The sequence below is a fragment of the Larus michahellis genome, chromosome 1 (assembly GCF_964199755.1).
Source record: "Larus michahellis chromosome 1, bLarMic1.1, whole genome shotgun sequence".
NCBI classification, from domain to species: domain Eukaryota; kingdom Metazoa; phylum Chordata; class Aves; order Charadriiformes; family Laridae; genus Larus; species Larus michahellis.
Window position 1 is genome coordinate 92,999,181 of NC_133896.1, and position 24,725 is coordinate 93,023,905.

At 37.9% G+C, this 24,725-nt stretch overlaps 1 protein-coding gene across 1 annotated transcript in view; it reads left to right on the plus strand.

Moving 5' to 3' along the window:
* SPAG17 (sperm associated antigen 17) overlaps window positions 1-24,725 on the plus strand; it is a 108,869-nt gene that overhangs the window by 28,906 nt on the left and 55,238 nt on the right. The window contains exons 6-17 of the mRNA XM_074593394.1: window positions 3,455-3,649; window positions 9,551-9,732; window positions 12,692-12,847; window positions 13,566-13,647; window positions 14,009-14,130; window positions 15,045-15,182; window positions 15,265-15,378; window positions 16,838-16,988; window positions 18,690-18,920; window positions 21,249-21,337; window positions 22,578-22,694; window positions 24,169-24,323. Of these exons, the coding sequence (XP_074449495.1) occupies window positions 3,455-3,649; window positions 9,551-9,732; window positions 12,692-12,847; window positions 13,566-13,647; window positions 14,009-14,130; window positions 15,045-15,182; window positions 15,265-15,378; window positions 16,838-16,988; window positions 18,690-18,920; window positions 21,249-21,337; window positions 22,578-22,694; window positions 24,169-24,323 (1,732 nt within the window). The remainder of the gene's footprint in view (window positions 1-3,454; window positions 3,650-9,550; window positions 9,733-12,691; window positions 12,848-13,565; window positions 13,648-14,008; window positions 14,131-15,044; window positions 15,183-15,264; window positions 15,379-16,837; window positions 16,989-18,689; window positions 18,921-21,248; window positions 21,338-22,577; window positions 22,695-24,168; window positions 24,324-24,725) is intronic.

The window sequence follows — 24,725 nt, forward strand, 5'->3', positions numbered from 1 at the left end:
CACTCTTGCAGCATTTAAAAAGCATCAGTTCAGGTGTTTAGAGCAAGTCTGAGTCTTAGTGACGCTTACAAAAGTACACAAGAACAGAACAGTAGTTATCTGTGCGTAACTCTGCATTTTTTCAGATAAAGCTTGGCTATAACATAATTCTTTTGATGATTTTAAGGTTTTTCAGGACCTGAAAAAAGTGTTCAAAGGAACATTCATGCCTTCAGGAATCCAAGCTGAAGTGATGTAGAGAACTCATGTCATCGTACTAAAATTGGTACAGAGTGGCTTTGAGTGGGTAGTAAAGTGCTTCCACTAGGCCCCGTAGAAACAATTTTACCAACTCCAACATTTTTGCTCCCTACTGCCTTCAGGGATGGGCAGAAAACATTAGGTACCTGTGTAAGATATCCATACTCTGCTGCCTTGTTAAACACAGTTAATGAGAAGACAAAGTAAGGAAAACACAAATTGCCTTCAAAAACTGACAGCCAGGAAAGGTATCCTTGTTTAGTATGCTTCGTAGTTCTATATTATGAACTATTAACGCTGCTGTTAAACTATTTTTTATTGACTAGGATTTGTCTCATTAGTCGCAAGGATATTTACAAAATAGCAATAGTTGCAGATTACCTCAAAGGAGAAGTTGTTGAAGTGTTTTCTGCTTGGTCACTTGTGCTGTATTTAATTTTGCAGTCATGACTGTACTGAGCTGAAGCCATTCTGAACAACTCACCACATTCATTGTGCATCCACACAGTTGGGCTTAATAATAAACAAATTGATTCTGGCTCATACAAAAAAAATTGTATTCAGTGGATCGATTTCCAGTCTGAAGGCAATAAGGAGCTAACTAACAATGGGAAAGGTAATCTGACCTTGCAACTTCCTTTAGTCATGCTGAGGAAGACAGTGAGGAGGAACCTCTAGCCCTGAGAAGGACAGCACCCCTCAAACCCTTCACTACAGGCTACAGGAAAAACATAACTGTTGTTTTATGGAGAGGTAATTGTTTCTTCCTTCTTCCTGACAGTTCACCTAGAAGTCCATGCCAAGAGAAAATTAAGTCACGTATTGACAACACTTCTGGAGACCATTCTAAATGAACATTAAGTGTGGTGAAACAACTGTGTCAGGATTTTCTATCTTTCCTCAAGAATATGGCAATTAAGGTTCTCAAGGACTTCACACTGAAGCTTTTGTTTGTGCCTTGGGACAAAATGGTGCCAGCTCTGTTTCTCACTGTCAAGAACACGTAGATCTATGAAACTTTTCTACTCAGAGTGTACTACTTTAAAAATCTTCATGCACATTCAGTATTTTGTAGTCTGAGCAGAAGACACAAAGAACCTTGGGTGATCCTTAAAGTTGATAGAGTGAAAAAAGTTTTCAGCACTCTTGGCCAGTCTAATAGAATCATTTAGGTTGGAAAAGACCTTTAAGATCATCAACTGCCAAGTGCACCACTAAATGATGTCCCTAAGCACCACATCTACATGTCTTAAATACTTCCAGGGGATGGTGACTCTACCACTTTCCTGGGCAGCTTGTTCCAATGCTTGACAACCCTTTCAGTGAAGAAGTTTTTCCTAATACCCAATCTGAACCTGAACTGTTTATATTTGTTTTAATATAGCTGTATCAAGGAAAAAAAACCACAAAACAAACAAACAAACAAAAAAAAACCCCAACAAACTAACGAAAGAGAAAAATGTCACAATTTTTACCCGAGAGTAGTCTGAGCTATTGATTTTATATGTCTTGAACTCATAGTCAATCTGTATCTGTTTCTGGTAGCTAACAGCCATGTTATCATTCATCCCTAGTACATTATCACCTTTTTGAAATGGAATATTTCTGCTTTTGAGTAATCTTGAGATTACTTGCATTGATGTCTTTCACCATTGGAGTATGAACTAGTCACTGATTATTAGAACTGACTGATTGTTATCAACTTGTCACAATTATTAGCATAATCATAACTGTTGACTGGCAGGCAGTCTTCTCCAGCATGTATGCATTGTAATTTTTGGATCTCTGTAAGTCACCGTGCAGATGTCTGTCGTCTTTGTTAGAAATCATTAATGCTCAGTAATTGTATGCACTTGCGCTTTTTCTTCCTGCAGTAACTGAGGCATCAAAATATGTGGTTCGCTTTCAGTACTAGCAGTGATACAATGGACTAGTTTTCTTCTGGTTTTGATTTTGTTTTATGCATTTTATGTACTGGACCATGGTGGCTGCTTCCTTAGTCAGTCTTTCTCCAAATTCCTAAGTTCTTTTATGTTTATCTAATGGTACAAGAACAGGAGAGACAACCATGTTGCCAGCCTGCTGCTCCAGGCGGTGGCAGCACCTGCACAGCCCTGGCTATGTGCCCAAATACAGGAAAAAGTGCCAGGCTACCTTTCTTTCTCCCCTGGATGAATGAGTCCCATGTGCTGAGGAGTGGCTGAAGGACTTTTAAGTGTGTTGCGTTAGTAGGCATAGGAAAGAATCTTAATTCTAAATTGAAAATAAAACTTTGTTTTGTTGTTAGTGCAAGATAGTCTGCACTAATTATATGTGTTTCATAGTTGATGAAAGATACAGGAGCTTCAGCAGGCAGTTTCAGTTGTCTCATGATAAATAACCATGCTGGATGAATTAAATAACGTGGTACCTGTCTGTGGTACCTTTCTTTCTCCATGGGCTGTAAAGGGAACCTATGCAATTAATTTAGGCTAGAGTCAAGCTTCTAGAGGGCTCATTTTTATTTACAGGATGCTTAACATTTTGCTTTGGTACTGAAATGTTGCTATGTGTATTTCTACAGAACTAATAAACCCGAACAGGGCAGGCGCTCAATGAAACTTCTTATCTGCACTTCAGGATGAATTTGGGTATGCCCCTTGCCAACTAAAAGGACTAGTGTGAGCTGGTATTACTGGCTGATGAGGATTTTGACAGGGAGTCCATCTAAGCAAACATGAACCTGTTGGGCAGAGAGCAGTCAGCAGTGAGTCAGCTCATACCTGCAGCTAATCCTTCAGAATTATTACAGCTAATGTAATCTCTCATCTAAGACACAGTAATTTACTCTGTGTGTGCTCCCTGGCCAGCTTTATGCAGGATGAAATAGGATAGCTTAAACTACCATTAGAGCATGTGAATATGTCCTGACACTAAACTCCTTAAAGAGAAGCAATTACAGAAATGCTGCTACAGGTAGCATTCTGGTTATAATCAGTTTTTCTCCAAACAATTATTACTTCTAACTTGTATTCTTCCTGCTGACTTCTAGGTGGTTTGCTACAGAAGACTTCAGTCTAATGCACATAATATTTTGAAACTCGTATGTAGTTGTCCCAATGAGGTTATAAAAGGACCTTAATTTGCAGTACCCCTATATAGTCAAGAAAAAACTGAATTTTGTTTAGCTGTTGAATGTCCTTGCTCTAGTCTGTTTTTGTTGTGTTTTGAACAGATGATGAACCAGATGATGGTGCCCATCATTACTTTATAATTTTGGATTTCCACAACCCTCAGCTGTTGCCTGTGATGTCTGATCTTGGGATTAACATTTCAAGTGTAATTAGAATTTCTTCTGAGAATTATAAGCCGTTGCAGACATACTTTGAAGCAACTAAACTTCAAGGAGAATCTTTACTTTCACCCACAGGTAATCTGGTCATAAGAACAAAATTTGTGTAGGAAAGAGACTGTTTTATATCCAAGCAAAGACTCCTCTTGCTGTGTTTTTCACTGTCTCTGTGCCTTGTGTTTGTGCATGCTACCTGTGAGCAGCTGTGTTTGCCAGTGCAAAAATGGTATTGCCATTGTTTGGTCGCCAAACCAAATGATTTGCCAGTGCAAAAACTTGCCTGAGCTGGACAGTAGAAAGAGGGATTGACTAAGCAGGCAGTGGTTGCAGGCATAGTTTTCTGCAGCAGCCGCCAAAGAACAACATTTTATCAAATGCGTACTTCTATGAATCATTACCCAGAAAGGTGTGTTGCTAAGCAAACTTAGCTCATTTGGTAATTTCAAGGTAATTTCAGTGCACAGCTGGCCACTTTGGGACTGTGGCCCCACCCTACAATTGTACTCAGCTGTCCCGAGGCTGTAACACCTCTCTTGAACTGAGGTCCTGGTGAACAATAAGCTACGTATGAGTCATCAATGAAAGCTGACCATACTGAGCTGTAGAAACATAGCCAGTAGATCAAGGGAAGTGGTTGTTCCCTGTTACTTGGCTTTCATGAGAACAGAGTTCTGGGCTCTACGGTACAAGAAAGATACGAATAAACTTGATTGAGTCCAGCAGACAGCCACTCTATGAAGAGTGGCTGAAGGACCTTGGCTTGCTTGATCTGGAGAAGAGAAGGCTTACAGGGCACCTAGTAGCATCCTTCTGACATCTCTGAGAAGGTTACCAAGAACACAGAGCAAGACTCGTCATTGAGATACATGGAAGAAGAAAAAGTGGTTGTGATCACGAGCGGCCTTTAGAAATCCCAGGCCCCAGAGATGAGGGGAAAGTCTGGAGCAAGGAAGACATACCCTTGGTGGAACAGGATCAGGTCAGGGAATACGTAAGCAAACTGGACATATGTAAGTCCATGTGACCTGATGGGATGCACTCACAAATACTGAGGGAGCTGACTGTGATGTTACTGTGAAGCCACTGTCAATAACTTTTGAATTATCATGGCAGTTGGAGAAGGTGCCTGAGGACTGGAGAAAATCAAGTGTCACTCCTGTCCTCAGAAGTGGTGGGAAGAACTTAGGAAACTAAAGGCTGCTCAGACTCACCTTGATCCCTAGGAAGATTATGAAACAGCTAATCCTGGAAGCAATTTCCAAGCACGTAAAGGACAAGAAGTTGGTCAATCAATCAGCATGGATTCACCAAGAGGAAGTCTTTCTTAACCAATGTGATAACCTTCTATGATAAAATGACTGGCTTGGTAGATGGAGGGAGAGCAGTGAATATTGTCTGCTTCAACTTCAGTAAGGCCTTTGTCACTGAATCCTCATAAAGAAGCTGATGAAGTATGGGCTGGATAAGCAAACACTGAGGTGGACTGAAAACTGGCCTAGCCCAGAGGGTAGTGATCAATGGTATGAATTCTGCTCAATGGGAACAATTAATGATCAAGATAGTAGGGCAGAATATACCCTCAGCAAGTGATCTGATGATACAAAACTGGGAGGAGTGGCTGAAACATTAGCAAGTTGTGCTGCTCTTCAGAGCGACCTTCGCAGGCTGGAGAAATGGGCTGACAGGAACCTCATAAAATTCAACAAGGGCAAGGGCAAAGTCCTGCACCTGGGGAGGAATAACCCCACGCACCAATATATGCTGGGGGCTGACCGGCTGGAAAGCAGCTTGACAGAAAAGGACGTAGAGGTCTGGCACTAAGTTGAATGTGAGTCAGCAACGTGCCTTTGTAGCAAACAAGGCTAGTGGTATCCTAGGCCGTGTCAGGTCAAGGGAGTTGATCCTTCCTTTCTACTCAGCACTGATGAGGCTGCACCTGGAGTTCTGTGTCCTGTTCTGGGCTCCCCAGTACAAGAGAGATATGGAACTACTGGAGAGAGTCCATCAGATAACCACAAAGATGTTTAAGGGACTGGAACATCTCTCATATGAGGAGAGGCTGAGAGCTGGGAATGTTTACCCTAGAGAAGAGAAAGCCCCGAAGGATCTCATCGATGTGTATAAATGCCTGATGGGAGGGTGCAAAGAAGAGGAAGCCCAGCTCTTTTCAGTGATGTTCAGTGATAGGACAAGAGGCAATGGCAAAAACTGAAACACAGGAGGATGACTTAGCCTTTAAGACTTAGGCAATCACAGCACCAACTGGTGGTCTCAAAGAAGTAATGTCATGTTTGAATTTGTATGTTGAGCTATCTTATCTCTGGGAAAAGAATGAAAGGCAAGCATAATTTCCAGCTTCTTATAGGTTTGTTATAACTTGTAAATTTTAAAGATAATGTCTTACTAGAAAATAGTTGAAGTGCAGAGAGCAGAAAGCATGGGTTTGTTTAATATAATTTTATTTACATAGAATTAGAAATAGGCCAGGTCACTAGGAAGGAGAATATATGTTTATTATGAGCCTACTGACATAAAATCAGAAATGCCAAGATACAAGGTGGAGTGCAGAAGGACCAAGTTAAATGTTTGTCTGCTGCTCAACAGAGAGGAAGAACTGACAGGAGGTAATCCTGAGAAGGCGGGCAGTGGTTAATGTTTGGGGGTGCTTTTTGTACTTTTTGTTGGCATGTGTGTTGTGGGGGGGGTTAATCTGTTTTCATTACAAATACCATTGCAGACAGGAGATAGTTATAACTAACCACAAGATTCAGCTTCAAATTGTGGAGGAACAGGTAAAATAACTGAGTACTACTTAGGTAAGGCAAAGAACTTTTCAGATCAGCTGATTCATAGAATCATAGAATCGTTTTGGTTGTAAGACACCTTTAAGATCATCAAGTCCAACCTAGCACTGCCAAGTTACCACTAAATCATGTCGCTCAGTACTACATCTACATGTCTCTTAAATACTTCCAGGGATGGTGACTTAACCACTTTCCTGGGCAGCCTTTTCCAGTGCTTGACAACCCTTTCAGTGAAGAAATTTTTCCTAACATCCAATGTAAATCTCCCCTGGTGCAACTTGAGGCCATTTCCTCTTGTCCTATCACCTGTTACTTAGGAAAAGAAACTGACCCCCATCTTGCTACAGCCTCCTTTCAGGTAGTTGTAGCAAGCGATAAGGTCTCCCCTCAGCCTCCTTTTCTCCAGGCTGAACAATCCCAGTTCCCTCAGCTGCTCCTCATAAGACTTGTGCTCTAGACTCTTCGCCAGCTTCATTGCCCTTCTCTGGGCACGCTCCAGCACCTCGATGTCTTTCTTGTAGTGAGGGGCCCAAAACTGAATATAGTACTCGAGGTGCAGCCTCACCAGTGCTGAGTACAGAGGAATGATCACTTCTCTAGTCCTGCTGACCACACTGTTTCTGATACAAGCCAGGATGCTGTTGGCTGCCTTGGCCACTTGGGCACCCTGTTTTACTCATACTCAGCTGTCTGTTGACCAACACGCCCAGGTCCTTTTCCACCGGGCAGCTCTCTAGCCACTCTTCCTCAAGCCTATAGCACTGCATGGGGTTGTCATGACCCAAGTGCAGGACCTGGCACTTGGCCTTGTTGAACCTCATACCATTGGTCTTGGCCCATCAACCCAGCCTGTCCAGATCCCTCTGGAGAGCCATCCTGCCCTCAAGCAATCAACACTGCTGCCCAACTTGGTGTCATATTCCGATTAACTTAAACTGTATTCTATTTAAAGATTGCCTGCCATTCTCATTTATATTTGAGAACTCATAAAGAGCAAGTGAGATAGTGGAAAAAGCGCTGTGAGGAAGAGGGAAAGGAACACAAATAGCCAAGGCACTGTAATCTGCTTAATTTCTGTTTCTGGAAAAGTACTGGAACAAATAATATATAACCACTTAAAAGAAAAATGGGGAGATGAGTAACAGCTAGTGTATGCCGTTCAAGAACAAATCATATCAGACAAGTTTAATTTCCTTACAAAATGAAGTACTGGCCTTCTGAGCAGAAGAGTAGTTTGTGTTGTATATTTGGATTTTAATAAGGCTATTTCACATGATCCGCAGTGAGCAAGGTAGGTCTAGATTAAAATAAATATATAGCGGGTGCAGTCTCATTCAAAAATCTTGGCCTCTGTAGAGTAACTGTTAAATGTTTACTATCAAATAGAAGAATGCATGGAACGGACTCAAGGGAATTTGTGCTAGGTCTCGTATTATTTGATATTGTTGAGGGGGTTGGAATAAGGGTTGTGATTCAAATGCAAAATATTCTTGACAGAATAGAGAATAATAATCTGGAAAAAAGTTATTCCATTTAATATGGACAATGTAGTATGCTTATACAAGAATAATTAAAGGTACAAATAAAGGCTAGGAAACAGATGGCTACATGACAGGTTTGAAAGATAAGCTGTTATGCTGGCTTCACAAATGAACATAAGTCAGCAATATCACTATGCCGCTAAAAACCAAGTACCATCTCCAGATTATAAATTAGAATATGTCCTAAAAAGATACCCGAAGTAATCTTATCATGCAAATCAACAGTGAGGTAAGACCCTGTAAGAAACGTGTGCCAATCAGAAAAATGCCAAATGATGGAAAGAAAATTATTAGGGATCTCTAAAATTTTACCTATGAGGAAGAAATTGGAATTGTTATCCTTAAGTTTAAGAAGAAAAGGCTGAATGACGTAGTGGAGAAATTATAAACATTTTCAAGTTTGTAAAAGAGTAGGACAGAAAATGAAGAGTTTAAATTGCAATAGAGAAAATACAGTGTAACCGGAAGAAACTTTCCACAAGGTGAGGTTGGCGAAGTACTGATGTAGGAATATTATTGAGTCTTTGAGTCTTTTAAGGTTATATTAAGACAAACATCTGTCAGCAGTGGTGCAGGCGTAGTTAATTGTGCCTTGGAGCAGGCATTAACTCAAGTATTTTGTAGTTGAATGACTTATAAAATAGATTGTAGTTGATCATTTCAATAATGTACAGAGAAACCTTAAGACAGGAAGACATTAACCTGCAAATGGAATTATTTTATAGTGTTTCTGTTGTTCTTAGTATGAATGCACATGAATTGTGGATTAGAGACCACAGCTTTCATGTTCTTTTCCTTCCGAGGTGTTTGCATGGCTTTCATTTTGTGAAGTACCAAGTCAAGCACTGTTAGTACCCTTTCAAAGGGTTGGTTTTGTGTTCCTCTAATCACTCTAGTAGCTATGCTACTATTAATTCAGCTTTTCTGAGAGCTAACAAGAGAACTCAGACCAATCTCTCAGCCTGAAAAAATGGAATTCATTTTTCTCCATTTCTGCTGGAAACGTGTGACCTGACACATCCTAGTGATTCTAGGATTTCCGTTTTGACAGTGATGGTTCAGAATTGATACACATTGTATTAGTATATACTAGATGCTTCTCTTCTGCTGTTATATGATGATAACAGATTTTTTTGTGGCTTTTGGTTTTGTTTTTTTTTTTTTTTTTCAAAATCACGTAGTGTACTGCTGGGTACTGTCTCATTTCTGTTACTGAAAACTTCAAAGTAATTCAGTTCCTCTGTGGAGTTGTGCCAGATCTTCTGCATTGACAGTTTCTCCCAGCTCCTGCACCTTCTTTGGGGGTTACTCATGAAAACTTTAATTCATTCTGAGAGGATTTACATGATGAAAATAGACTTGAGTAAAGAAAAGTCTTAGGATTGTAGGCAAAAGAATGAAGAGGGGAGGCAGCAGTCAAGGGCAGAGCCCTTTTTTTTCTGAAAGAACTACCATGTTTTACTGAGACTTTATCTTCCTGGAGTTTTTTAATCCCAAAGTTGGGCATCAGATTTTTGCTGGGACTTTGAGGATGGGAATATTTCAACAATACTTATGGAAGACTAATACATGACTTGTGTTTTGTGTAAAGGGAGACATTGTACCATGATTTATCTAATGTTTACACATTTTAGTTGTAGAAGCAGAGAAAAGAAAGAAAGATGAAGCTATCAAAGACCTGGAAACATTTTGGAAATACCTGGAGCCAGTTCTGAACAGTGGAAAGCATGGATCAAATCTCTTTGATATTGCCAGACTTCATCACCTAGTTAAGGAGAGTGCCTTTCCCCCTGATTGGTCTGACAGAGAAATGCTGGTCAGTAGATTCTGCTTTCACAATGCATGGCATGCTTTGGGGTTTGTAACATTTAAGACCAATTTTGAAATGACAGGGATTTTAGCTTTGTCTTCTATGAAACAGAACCAGAGTAGTTAGTATATTTGTAATCTTGAACAAAAATTATTTCCTATGTATCCAACAAGTTTATTCAGCATGTATTCACAAGGAGTCCTTTGAATAAAAATACTTGACTTGAAGTTTCTTAATATCGTAGGCCACAACAGCAGAGTTTTAAAACAATCTGAGGTATTAAATTTATGCGGCATCTTTCCATAGGCCCAATTTGGACTTCATTAGAGAATCAGATGTCTGTATGAAATAATACAAAAGTTATATTTTTGTCCTCATAACAGCAAGTCTGCTTACTGCATCTCAGAATGGTCGCATGAGAACAAATTAAAATGCATGCAAGAGTGCTTTTTGATAGTTGTTTTAGCATACGCAGTATTGCTTCTTATCGTCCAACCTGAAACATGGCTCTGGCTTATTACTCATCGTGGCCTGATGAGTCATGACTATTACCGGGCACTACAAGAGAAAGTGAACCATTAAAAATTTTTCCAGACTCATGTATAGTGAGGTAGAAGGGTCCAGTATATTTCAATCCACAATAGCAGCAGTAAAAAATACAAACTACTAAAGCAAAATAAAGCAAAATGGCATAATTTAACCTACTGTATTTGTGGTCTTATATTATTGGGGTTAAAGGACAGACTACATCCTCCTAAACTTATCTGTAGTACAATAAATCCTGTATGTAGACAATCTGGTGAGCTAGGAAGTAGCTTTGATCCTGAAGGGATCAGAACTGAGTTTGGCTAAATCCACAGTGGTTTCCAAGGCATTCACTAAAAATGCCTTAATAGTGGAAATGTGTAGGCTTGCTACTTACGACATTACTTATCATTGTACTCTTGATAGAATCTTAAAATACAAAACCTATTTTGGGAAAGAAGCTTTTTATCTTGTGTGTCTTCCCCATAATCACATTTTATAGGGGACTGTTGCTGCTTGTGAATATCCTGTGAGCAGCTATATTATAGCTGAAATAAAAGAAAAATTATATGTCACTGAAAGCGTTTAAGCAGGTTTTAGTTGTAATTGCATATTCTTGTGTATCTCAGAATTCAGCAGAGCCCTAAAGAAATAGGAACGTTTGTAAGTTTTTAAAGAAACAGATGGGAAGAATATAACTTGTGAAATCATGGGTGGATAGAGTAAGTCTGTTCTGGTGGACTTGCTAGAGAGTCTCCGAGTCCTAGCTTGCTGCAACTCTGAAGTCCAACATATGCAGAAGGAAAACTATTGTGACAAATTTTTAGACATCAATATAAAAATGATAAGAGTATTACATACGGCAAGTAGTCTCCAGATTTCAGATCTTTAGAAAGGAAAATACTTTCAAAATTCTTTTTCATTGTTCAAGAGTCACTAATGGTCAGACGCTGTAAACTTTTGACAAGCATTTGTGTCTGTCCTGAGAAGCAAGGAAATTGAATCACAAAATTGTAATTATACTAAACTTTGCATGTGTCACATTTAGTAATGACAGATTCTGTTAGTTGTGACTTTGTGAAATATCTTCTTTTGTTTAAAAGATTGAGGTTTCAAAACACTCCAGTATTTTAATTAAAATTTTCCTGTGCTCTCTCTTAAGTAATATATGAAAAGAAGGTTTTTATACTAACCCATTCTTCAGAAGAGTATTGAATTGGAAAAACAAAGGTGCAAGAATATTAACTCTGAAAATTCTGTTTTCACTAGTAGAAATTCTCTCCCAAATATCTCCTCTAGTCTTTAAATATTATGAAAACTGAGACGAGTATTCCACAACTGATCAGTGATTTGGCGTACTTGTTTTGAAGTGCCATAAAGAGGGTCCAAGTTGAAGAAAGCAGATGCTTAATACTCCTTAAGGGTCAGTTAATGTATTTAGTGCTTAATGATAATTGTGCTTCATGTTTTATTTTAGGAAACTTAAAATTGAGACATACAATGTTGATAGCCACCTCTTAGAGGCAAACTTCTTAATACAAGAGGCTTCCCCTACTTTCACAAAAGTGACAGAATCACTCAAAAAAGGACTGTTGACAGAAATTGTGTAAAAATTAAAATAATTTCATCTTTTCCACAATGTATAGGATGTACAGGGTAAGAATACGTCCATTAAAGCCATTGACCCTTGAGAGTGGCATGCAGTCTCAGACAGGGTTTTGGTATTTGTACAAAAACATTTCACATTTAAAGTAGCAGTTGCTATTATTTCTTTTATTCCTCCCAAGCTTTGGTGAAAACCACAGTACATCACCTCAAGAACCTTGACTCTTTCCTTGTCAGGCTTTTGCAGATACAGCACTCTCCCTTTGGACATTTAGGCGGTATGCTGACGTTCCTTTGCTTGCACAGCTATGGAATTCAGAATTCAGTTCTTGAGGCTTTCTTTGTTTTAAAAGGGCAATAGATAGAAAATAATATGAGATGACATTGATTACTTGGTTGCGTTTTTATTTTTTATCCTTCTAGGGCAGGAGAATGGTTGACCTTGCAGATATGCTACAGGTTCATCACCAGTAGAAACCTACACATATGATGTAAAACAATTATGTTAAGTTACTTCTCTCATTCCTTCTCATCCAAAAAACTAACCTAAATTCCAGTTGCAAGAGAGCAGACCTTGAAAGGTTACTGTTAAGACAAGTTAGACTTTATAACTGAAGCAGTTAGGCGACGCTCAGTCCATACTGTGGCACTGTTTAGGCAAATAAAAACAAGGTGGCCTTGTTTTCTTAGGGTAACTCTATAAAACATCTTGTATTAGTGGAGAAAAAAAGTCCCTTGTCGATCTGCTGGTCAGAGAGCTAATGACTTATGTGGCTAAGTTACATGACACTTCTGTATGCAGACTTGATCTTTTGTATATGTTTTTCTGTCATAGCTTGCATTTGGAACCGTGCTGTTTGAAAGCATTGCTTGTTTAATGTATGACTGCCTGGACTGGAGAAGACAGCATTCTAACTACTTGGAAAACACAAAGTTTATCAATGTGCCTGCATTATCAGAGAGAAAATCAACACAGCCACCTGTAACTGAGGCAAGGATCCTTCTTTTCTTGTGGAGAATAACTAGTTATAGGCTAGAATTGCCTGTCTTTAGTTCTGCACTCAAAAATTCACCTTGGACCATCATTCCGTGGGTAATTTTCTGTGAATGAGATGGGAATTTTTCTCTTCATCATTTAAAAACTCAAAAATAGAAAAAAAATGACCCAGCACTGGGGAAACAGGAAAAGGAAAATTTGAAGGATCATACAGGCATAAGGTATCACAGGTGTTAAAATTCCTTAAATAGCTTCTGATGACACTTTCTTGCATATGAAAAATCAATATGCCTGCACAGAGCTACACAGAGCTATTGTGTCTTGTTGCAGATCTGTGAACTATCAAAAAAAGATTATTAGTTCTATGCAAGATCAGTTTATGTTGTTCATGGTAGACAAAACTTAAGTAGGCAGAAGAAAGTAGCTTATTAGGACATGTACTAGTGGCAGGGAAAAAATGGGTTTACTCCGTCTGTAGCAGTACTGCTGCAGTAGCTCATTTAAAGCATTCATAAAACTACATTCTTGCTATTTTGTTCCATTCAGAGTTAGGTGGGATTTCCCTCCCCTAATACTAACCATTTAAAAGTTTAGTATCTAGTCTAGGATAAGTAACCAAAGCTAAATGCAATTAATTTCTCCCACCTATTTGTGCAATCCTAATTTGTTCTAATGGTTCTGAGGTTTTTTACCTTTATTTTTGTTCCTTCAGGTACAATCAGCATCACAGATTACACCTTCAAAGAAAAAAGGGCAAGCAGAAGAAATTCTGCCTACAGTAAATTTGTCACAGGGTATGTCTAAACGATTAAAGCACTCATCTGTAGCTGTTCGTTCTGTCATACCGTTCATTCATCTGACAGCACAAATCCTTGAAATTATTTGCACAGTAAGCTGAAGATGTGGTTCAGGGTTGTGAGAGTAGTTTCTTGGTGAATACATTGTGAAAGTCTCTGCAAACTGCAGTGGTGATAACTAAGCTCTTTAGAAAATCACTTTTTCTGTCTATTCCTAGTCACAGTCGGATTTGAGAGTTCTACAGTAATGGGCTTCATTAGTCTTTTTTAAGAAAAATTGTCAGAAGGTTGAACTGCTTGGTAATAGAAATTGTAATTTCTAAAGAAATTGATCTTAATGTTTTATCTCTTATAACAGCAGAGGAAGAAGCTTCTTTTTTTAATACTTCTGTGGACATGAGGTATTACAATGACTTGCTGAGTCAGATTCCTGAGGAATGCCTTTCTGTACCCTTATTGCTGAACTGCATGTTGGAACAGGTAGGAATATTCTTTTTATAATTCCTGTGGCTAGTTCAACTTAGACTTGGTATATTGAGTTGGTCAAAAATCAATAAATCCATCTGTTTCAGCCTAAAAGAAGAGACTGTGCTTGGAGACACTGACCAACGAGGTTCAATACAAAGGAGTCACAACTCAAAAGTGACATCTTTGGTTTTCTTTTGTATTGTGCACTTACCCTGTATATACAGTGTCATTCCAAAATAATGTTTTCAAGACTACAGATTCAGTGCGATCAAATGAGGAAAAAGGTGTAATTTCTTAGCTAAGTCAATAACCAGTTTTCATGTTCTGCAACAATGTTACTGATACTGAACTTTCACTGTTTTACTCAGTACAAAGGTTTTAGTGCAAGCCTAACATAAAAGTGGCATGTATCGATGCTAGTGCTAGGCAGATCTGAATCCTGTTGAGTTCAGGCATAATATATGAGTTATCAGAGACCCACAGTATGATTTGGAAATCCTTATTTTAGAAATAAAATTTCAGCACAATCCTTTCCTTTTTTTTTTACTTCTTTGCAATTTAGTCTGAAAATAGACTCAGGCGAAAATATTCAAAATAAGGTCCAACACCTGATACACAATTGGTTTTTAATTATCTTTGTTCATTAACAGTTCTTAATGTTTCAAGTTGTAAATATTTTTCTTCTCATCCTTCCAAAAGTGAATAATAGAAGAAAACATTTAATTCTGTTTTCCATAATAATCGTTTTGGGCAGGAACTAACATGGAGAACCAACTTCTGCTTGGTAGAAAAAAAATTGACAGTTTTCTTTTCTGGCAAAATTTATGAAGGTGTGTTTAGCTTATAGCAGAATCTGTTTGGTAGTTTTAATGAAGTTAAGCAGCAGTCATATTGTAATGAAAGCTAATATATATCATGTTTGCCAGGTTATTGCAAGTGAAGAAGACCTTACACCACCTAGTCTGGTGGTACCAGAGCCTCGGGCAGATGGGCTACATCATACCATTGCAGATCATATAGCCTCTCTCCTTCCTTCTCTTTCACTTTCTGAGAGTGAAAAAAAGGTTTGTGTTGTCTTTTGTTCATTTCCTAAAATGACAAATAGATCTGATTATTGGGGTTTAATACATCTTTCTTTTTTAACAGAATCTATATGAATACCTTTCTCCTAAATACAGTGAAAAAAAGACTGTCACGCCCAAGTACCCTCTCTTATTTAACTACCATGATACCATGGCTCAACGGTTGCACCTGCTGAAGGTATAGCGCTACCTATCACATATAAACAGTTCTAAAGTCCACAGGCAGAGAATACTCACTGCACTAGAAAAGGTGGAGTGGTGTTTTTACAAAGCAGAACAGTATAGCCTAGACTTTTCCTAGTGAGAGAGACACACTAACACCTGTTTAGTCTGCTTAAGAAGCAGTGAGTTACTGCTACTGACAGAGGACACATAACAAACATAGAGCATTATTTTTATTTCAGTGATCTCTGCATTATTGATAAGAGCGTTTAGCCTTTGGCATAGATGAGAGATATTACAGAACTCTGTTGTTTTACTGTAGTCAAATACTGATGAAACTGTGGAAAATGAGTTACTAACTTGGTAACAGTGATATACCTTGTAGACTAGATTAAATACTTAGATGTAGAGAAGAGTTCTATATATAAGAAAATATACAGAGGTTGTTAGTGAACATAAGAAGCGTATCCAGGTTGGCTAAGAACTTGGAGCATAGTATATAACCACGACATTGACGAATTCTAACAAAGGCAGAAAGGTTCAGCAAATGCAAGGTTTGGGATTATTGCAAAGTAACAGTTCCTAGAGTTTCTGAACCAAAAAAACGCTGTGAATTTCTCAAACTTTTCCAAAGCCAACATGTAGTTTTACCGTTGAACATGGAAAATACTCTGAAGGTAATACAAGTGATAATACAGTTCTTTGGCGACCGTTGATTAAAACACCATTCAGAAACAAATCGAGCCTGACACATTGTAGGTATTCAAGCAGATGGCAGGACTGAGCAATCACCGAGAGATGCTCTTAGCAGGCATGTGCTTTGATGTATTTGATGAAGATGAAATTCAGGATATAGCACAATGTTTGAGGAGTGAATAGAGGAAAAAAATTTGGAAGATACAGTCAAAGAAAAAAGTACTGTAAGTGCATAATACTAGAAAGAGCGAAAATGAAAGATACCAGTAAGTCTCAAAAGAAAAATCCTTAAATATATAGAGATGCTGCTGTCACAGACTAATCAATGCGTTTACAGACTTCATTACTACGAGAAGCAGCACAGACCAGCTGAAAGATACGTGGAAGTACCTACTGCCCATATACTGTATGATCACAAGGGGAGGTTTAGATTGGATATTAGGAAAACTTTCTACACTGAAAGGGTTGTCAAACATTGGAACAGGCTGCCCAGGGAGGTGGTGGAGTCACCATCCCTGGAGGGATTAAAAAGACAGGTAGATGTGGTGCTGATGGTCGTGGTCATGGTCATGAGGGTCATTTTTTCTGCCTAAAATATCTGACAGCATGACTCAAAAACATGTTGTGATCACATGCTCAAATTTAAGTTTATGTCCAACTGACTTAAGCACATGCTTATGTCTTTTGCTATAAAAAGACTTCTTTATTCAAACATAATTTTTAGAAATCCACTAGTGTGAAAGTTTACTTTAACTCTGGTACTTTGGTTTTTGTTCCAGGTCCAAGAGAACTTAAATCCAGAAAAGGTTGAATGTGAAATGATGGATAAACTGCCTCTTACAGAACTGACGCGTTTCACCCTTCCTTCAACTGCAGACAACACTAAACGCTTGGCCAGAGTTCACGAGCTCATGCATTATTGTACCAGTGGTAAAGTGATTTTCTTTTTCATTCATATAACATCCATGTTTTTCTTCTGGTTGATGATCCTATTAAATAGCAGGAATTTTGGAACAAGTTTTTTCAGCTGCCCAAAACCTTTGCAGAATTTCCCATTTTCATATTCTGGCTTATACCTTAGCCTACTATACAAGTTAGGGTTAACTTTAGACCTCAGTTTCATGGTTAATGGAAAAGGCTATATGAGTATTAAATACTGCGTGACTAAGAGCTGAAAGTATGTTAAAACTCATTTATTTGTATTCAGAAACATACAAGCACTTACTAAATCTGACGTAAAAAGAGTAGTTGTACAAACTGCTATTTTGATCCTAGGACATAGAATGCATTTTGGGAGACACTGACGTAAACTGTATGTTTATTTACCTACCAAAACGCTTTTGGTGAAGGAGCATGTGTATCTTAGGTGGAAGATTTTTACTGGGCAATAAATGTTTTTCAGAATGTATTCTGTGCAAGCTGTTGGTGTTAATAATGAAATGGCTTCTACAATAGTCCCTTTGTCAAACCAAGAATACATTCAGTTCTTCAACCATAATCACTTCTGCAGTTACCTTTTCTTGGAGTGTGCGTGCCACCATGACGTACACTGTGAAACAGTCCCAATGACTACAGAAAGACCCTTAGGTTGTTTCGAAAGTTTATGCTAGACTACTAAGAAATATAAACATCCAAATCCCTTTGGTTACATTTATGCCATCATATAAAGCACAGGATTTGAAGGTACTTTCCCAGCTATTCAGTCTTGTAATCCCTTGTGTTGGATTTATTTACGCTCGCTGCATTGTTTCTAGTCATTGGTATGTTCATTTTGGACACTAAGCTATTAAGGTATCCTGTATTGCTGTAGCGTTCCAGCTGATGGGTATCAAATTTGATGGCCTTCACTGGACCATACTATACTGTCAAACTCTCCCAACTGTTAACTTAGCTAGCAATGTCTTCCCTTTTGTCAAGAAGGTGATTGATTTGAACAGGAAATGAGATATACAATATTTTCAAGCTGTCTGATGTGCTTGGGTGTTTAGCTACTGTAAAGAGAAAACACTTCAAACTAAAAATACTGTTTGTATGATTTGGGCTCTGAACTACCTGTCTTAAAATTCAGTCCTTCTCGTGATTACATTATTATATGGACACCAATGCATACAACCATAAATAGGATTTATTATTGCCTTTGCACCTTGCACACTTGTGTGTAAATTATGTGTAAAATTTAGTCTGAAGAGAAAAAACAAATTTGATAATTGGTTTGAGAAGCTAAAGATAATAAAAAAGTTTATGATAATGGAAGCCTTTTCATGAACAGAAAAATACTAGTTGTTAACTGGTTTGATAAAGTCTACTCAGTATTTTAAAATCAACATAATTTATATAAAGTTAATGAGCCAGGAGGTATTCAGATGTAGGAAGCACTTCATTTAAGATGGATTAATAGTCAGGCATATCATTTTGCAATTTGGAAGCATCCAACTTTGAATGCAGTGTAAAACATAGCTCACATAATTTGATCCAATACCATTAAGGAAATTGTTGTTGGCTTTTGCACAGTTGCAATTGTTGCTTTGCACAGTTGGCTTTTGCCAAGAACAATACACTTACATAGTCCTCTATTTATCTTCTTCTGAGCTGTAAGGACATTTTCAGTTCATGATTATAATTCTTTTCTAGAACTTCTGAGTCGGGCTGAAGTAGAAAGAGCCTTTAGAGTGTTTACTTTTGAAAGCCTGAGGCTGACTGGGCTGAGTGACTCTGGTCTCCTGGAGAGCTCTGGATCTATGGTTGGAGGTGATTCTGAAGTGTTTTATATCCCTTGGGATAATCCAGCCAGATTTGCAAGACAGCTGAGACAAGTCTTCCTTATGAAAAAGAAGCTTAACGGGAAATCTCCAAGAGGGTCTGGTAAAAAATTCTCTGTTTACATTACTTCTGAAGAATTTGAATCCACTGTTTATTTCACTATATGATTTGTTATTGTGCAAATCACCAAATTTTCAAGTATTGTATAGTCTGTACATCAAGTATCTATGTAGGAATACTAGATAAAGACAAAACCTAGCTATTTTGTATGACGACAGTAACAGTTTATTTAAGCAACTCTTTAAAATGATATCTGTAGAAAAGTATGTACTAGAAAACTGTATTATTGCTTATAACATCAAATATGTTTTATAGACATAAAATATTGAAGGCATGCTTAAATACCTTTCTGAATACAGGCTCTTGTGAGTTATGATGGCAGCCAAGTCTTTACAAAGTCAGGAGCAACCACAAGGTGAAATCAAAAGTGATGCATGAGGTTAATTAGATGTTTACTAGTGATTAAGTATTAGGAAATGAAAAGAATATGCAACTTACACATGAGGACTCTAGAAGGTGATACAAAAAGTTGAAAATTAAAAAAAGGTGTGCTGTATGTTGTAATGACACATGCATGCATTCCTTTTCCTTTTAAATTTTTTCTTCCACTCTTCCGTCTTCTTTCACATGCAGCTTAATCCAGTGTAGAGTTTTGACATTCAAAATTTTGGGGCAAATTCAGAAGTAACAGGGAAAGAGGAACATATTTATTAGATGCTGAAGAAATTGAGACCAATGAAAAGAAATCAGAATAAGGCTAACATAGTAGAACTGATATCATAAGGTAGAAGTTTAAACATCTAATTTTCATAGTCACATTCGACTCTCTCTGTATTTGGCCAGAAATATGTGAAAACTCTCAAGTTAAAATCATAAAGAATGTCTGAGCTATGTTTCAACTTCATCAGCTTCTCTTACTTCATTTCCAGTCTGTGCAATTAGTATATCTTTAGCAGGTTACTGTGTGGCATTTGAGCCATTATAACTATCTCATTCTATTAGAATGGGGAAGTTTTAGAGAACAAGAACAGAGATGGAGAGGACCTCTTGTAGACAATGCAGAGTGAATTTTCTGTAAGTTCTACATTTTTTCCTGCAGATTCTAACATAAGGAAAAGTTGTTGGGTTGATTAAAGGAGCAGCGTTGGCCAAAAAGTAACATTAAAATCAAGTGATTATTTTTCTGGGACGCAACAAAAGTAGAAATGATGTCAGTGTAAGCAACGTAGTGAAGCAGTGTTTCCCATGCTTTCCTATTATAGATGTCTAGGCAACCAGTTTAGATGGGATCCTTTCCTTAGAAGGCTGGAGCAGACAAAAATGAATCCTGCTTATCTGCCTCTCTACTGAATTTTGGGAACCTTTTTTGAGCATTGTTTTGTTTTACTTTTATACTAGTCACAGTACTAAATATTGCAGTTACAAAACACAGCTGCCAACATTTTAACACTTCTGCAGCACAAAAGCAAATACCAGGAACAAAAAATGTTTGCTTTCAGATTTCTTAAATCTTCTAAAGGCACTCAGTAAGCAGGTCTAATTTCCTAGAGAAGCAAAGCCTAAAGATATGTTTCTGGAAGCTGAGCTGGTTGTAAGCCACTTATGAACAAATACTTTCTGGAGTATTTTCTCCCAGGAAGAGCATTTTTCCTGTACGTGTGAATTTTGATCAAATATTAGTGATATCTGCCCTACCTCAGAGAGTAAAGAATTCTGTGAAAAGGAAATTATTTCAAAAAATTATGAGAATATAGAAGTTAAAGTCTACATGTGTTCCTGTTAATATCAGGTGCCCATTGTAACAATGGAATGGCTGGTCAGATCCTCAGCAGAAGTAATATTCTGTCTGTAGCTTATAGAACTCTATAAATCTAATGAATTTAAAGTTTAAAATTTGCATTTTTAAAAAAATATGTGAAAATATAAAAACAATTGATGTGCCTTCTTTTTTTATGTCATCTGTACCAAGGAATGCTCATTATTGTTTCCCAGATAGTACGCAGAAAAATGTTTCTTCATGTATGAATCTGGAGGACACTTCTTAGAGTATTTTTAATGGTTTTGACCATGCAAGACCAGCATAGATAAAAAGGGTGATTTGAGTGGGTCTTATAAAGTGGTTTTTGGTTTGGGATTGTTTTTCTTTTTTTTATTTAACTGTGCGGCACTTGTCCCTGGATTTTGAAGTGCTCTCTTAGGAAAGAAGCGTAGCAGAGCTGATCATGTATTTACAGAACTAGTGTCATAAAAGAAAACTTCAACTTGATGGCAATCTCATCAGGGAGGCTAAGGAAATTGCATCACTCCCACCTTGGTGTTTAGGGCCGAAATTTCTGGTACACTTCTTAAAATTCTGCTTTCGATTTCCAGGATATACAGAAACAAATGGCAAAGATGGAAGAGATGGTCTGACTGATCCTGTTTTGAACAAAGAATCAGATCTTCTTATTTCTGATATGGCAAGTGCGAGGAACAGAATAAACTGTGCTCTCTAGCATAGAATCATAGAATGATTTGAGTTGGAAGGGACCTTAAAGATCATCTCATTTCAGCCCCCCTGCCATGGGCAGGGACACTTTCCAGTAGGCCAGGTTCCATCCAACCTGGCCTTGAACACTTCCGGGGATGAGGCACCCACAACTTCTCTGGGCAGCCTGTTCCAGTGCCTCACCACCCTCACAGTAAAGAATTTCTTCCTAATATCTAATCTAAATCTACGCTCTTTCAGTTTAAACTGTTACCCCTCGTCCTATCGCTACACTGCCTAATAAGGAGTCACTCTCCACCTTCTCTGTAGGCCCCCTTTAAGTACTGGAAGGCTGCTATAAGATCTCCCTGGAGCCTTCTTTCATCCAGGCTGAACAATTCCAAGTGTCTCAGCCTGTCTTCATCTGCTTATCTTCATGGCCCTCCTTTGGAGCCCCTCCTGTGTCCTCATCCTTCTTGTGTTGAGGACTCCAAAGCTGGACACGCTACTCCAGGTGGGGTCTCACCAGAGTGGAGTACAGGAGTACAATCACCTCCCTTGACCTGCAGTCCATGCTGCTTTTGATACAGCCCAGGATGCATGAGATAGCAGAAGATACTGTTCAATACCAGGACATGTTACTGGGGATTCCTTTGCAATGTTGCATGCAAATGTTAATTTTGTGAGGTTTGGCAAATAGTGACATAACTTTTAAGTGCTATGAAATCACTTTCTTTGAATTCTAAGGTGATGGGTCTTGGTGAAGCTACTAATGACAATTCTTTGCTGGTTTCACTGAATACCAGGGGTCAAATACTAGCATGAGAGTTTGAGAGAAAGTGCCAAACTGTGTCACACTAATAAACTATGTAGTTTGGCATTGTCAGAAAAACCTGCCTGCTATACAGCCCTGGATAAATACAACCATTTTAAAATTACTTCACAGGACATGTTTAAATATTCATAATTGCTTACAGAACTCAAAAACTTACAACCGAATAATAAAAATATTTAGATTATGTTTGCCATAAAAAAGCCAAGACCAAAAACCTTTGGGAGTAACTGTGTTTTTTGTTAAATAGAGCCATACGGATCTACACATGTGCAGCATTATGCAATTAACAGTGATGCAACATGGGATGCTGTCTATTAAGTCAAAAATATTACAGTTAATTTAATACAACTGACACTGAAATGTTGATATTCATTATTTTGTTTTGGTGTATTTTGAGGTGAGTCTGGAAAATGATGGCCTAGGACCAAACTTAGAAGAAATTAAAAAGACACAGAGGCTTTGTTTGACAGACTGGAGTTTTGCTGAGCATTTTCAACCCCATGTTCTTCTTCAGGTATCTGTGAACTGACAATCTTATACATACAGTCACCTCTCAGAATGCTGTACGAAGAATTAGTAGGGGAGTACAGGGTATTTCCTTGCTAGATGATTGATTCAGTTTTATCCCTTTTACATTTTTACTGAAATTGATTGTTCTTTCGCTGCTTTTCAGTTTCTTGTGTGAAATATAGTTTGTAATGGGTTTTTATTTCCTAGTTTGGCCAAAATGCGGCTGTCCTTTTTGGTAGTGAGTCTTTTAGCTGAATGCGTGATGGAGACAAAATGATCTTACCCTTAGGGGTGATCTTCCCTGGCAGTTTTGTGACTCATGAGTGCAGTGTATGTGAAAGCATACTTTGGAAATACCTATGCAGTAGATGTTTTATGGACAAATAGAAAATTTTGTTGTCAAGCTTAATTTATAGAAGTCTTGCAAGCTAAAGACTAAAACTTTTCATCTTGCAGAAAGACAGAACCACAAATGTGAAAGATAAGTTCAAGTGTAGATGGCTTAAGTTGGTAGGCCTTCTCCTGGGAGGAGTGGATTATTAGTTCCTGTGCTGCCTTGAGCTGCAATTCTTATTTCCTCCTGACACATGCTATACGTGGATGAAGGAAAGGCTGGTTGGGCTTTTTCAGCACCACTTCAGTATGGTCATACATTTCAGTACATCGGGAATTCCTTCTTAGGAAACATAAATAGCTAATACTAACTAAACTGTCAATAATTAGTGAACCTGGTCAAAGAATACTGATAGAAAATAACTGCAGCAGAAAATAACATTTTGTAAAAATATTTCCTTATATTTCATATCACATCTGAACATAATTTTTACACCAGCTGATATTAAGGTTTTCATGTTTCAAGGGAATATTTGTTGATAGGAATTATTTCAGTTTTATTTCAGTTGCATAGTTCTGTAAAAATAATAGTTTAAAAGAAGGCTTTCTTCTAGCTATAACTATAAAGTAAATTTCAGCCTGCAGACAATGTAATCATTGAAAATGATGGGGCAGTACAGAACAGGGTGGAATAATGTAGAACACACTAAATCTCAGGGATGTGCAGGTTATAGTATGGCAAATTGAATACTAAGTAAACTTAACGAGCTAAAAGTAAATTTGTTTTCTTTTTATCTGGTATATGATAGTTCTGCTCTTATTTGCTATTTATTTATTTAAATACTTTACTATTTGAATTTGTTTAAGTATTTGTTTAGTATTTAAATTTACTTGTTTATTATTTAGCCAAACTTTTTCATTCATGGTTGGTCTCAGAAGAGGGAGCATAGTAACTGCCTCTTCTCAATATGAATAGCAGTGGAGTTTCAATTTCCACCTGCCTGAATACTTCAGATTGCAGGAATCCAAATGCTTTGCAGGAGGGTGAAGCTCCGAAGCACCTTTTGCTAAAAGCTGTACTGTGTAGCACCTGTTCATAAGCTTCTGTCTGCAGGGAACATGTACCTTTTTTCTTTCCTTTTCAGGTTCTTCATGCTGCATCCCAAGAATATAGATGTATTGATTCCTTTTACCATACCCAAGATAATTCTTTGCTAATGGTTCTTCACAATCCTATGAATCAGTATCATTTGTGCCAAGAGACTTGGGATGTTACATTGCACTCTAATGTGGGATTCAGGTAACTGATTTTATCTTTCATGTCTCATTCACAGTCATTTTCAATTAAAGCCCACATGGCTATGCTTGAGGCAAAGCTTTGAAATTGAAAGATACCATGATGTAGCATATTTATGAGAAAGCAAGTCGCACCAGTGGAAAACAGTGCTATATCAAAAGAATTCTGTTGAGACAAAGCTTTTCCGAATTAGGAGAACCATGCAGTAACTGTATGTGACTCCTTATCACAAACTATAAAAATACATATAATGCACACATAGACTCGAAGTCACATTAGGGATATCCACATCAAGAAAATTATGTTGAGGACGCTTCAGGTGAAGGAGGTTAAAAAGGAAAACTGTGTCTAAGAATTTAATTATCAGGTTTTTCAACTATGTATACACAAATTGGGCAAGTGTCA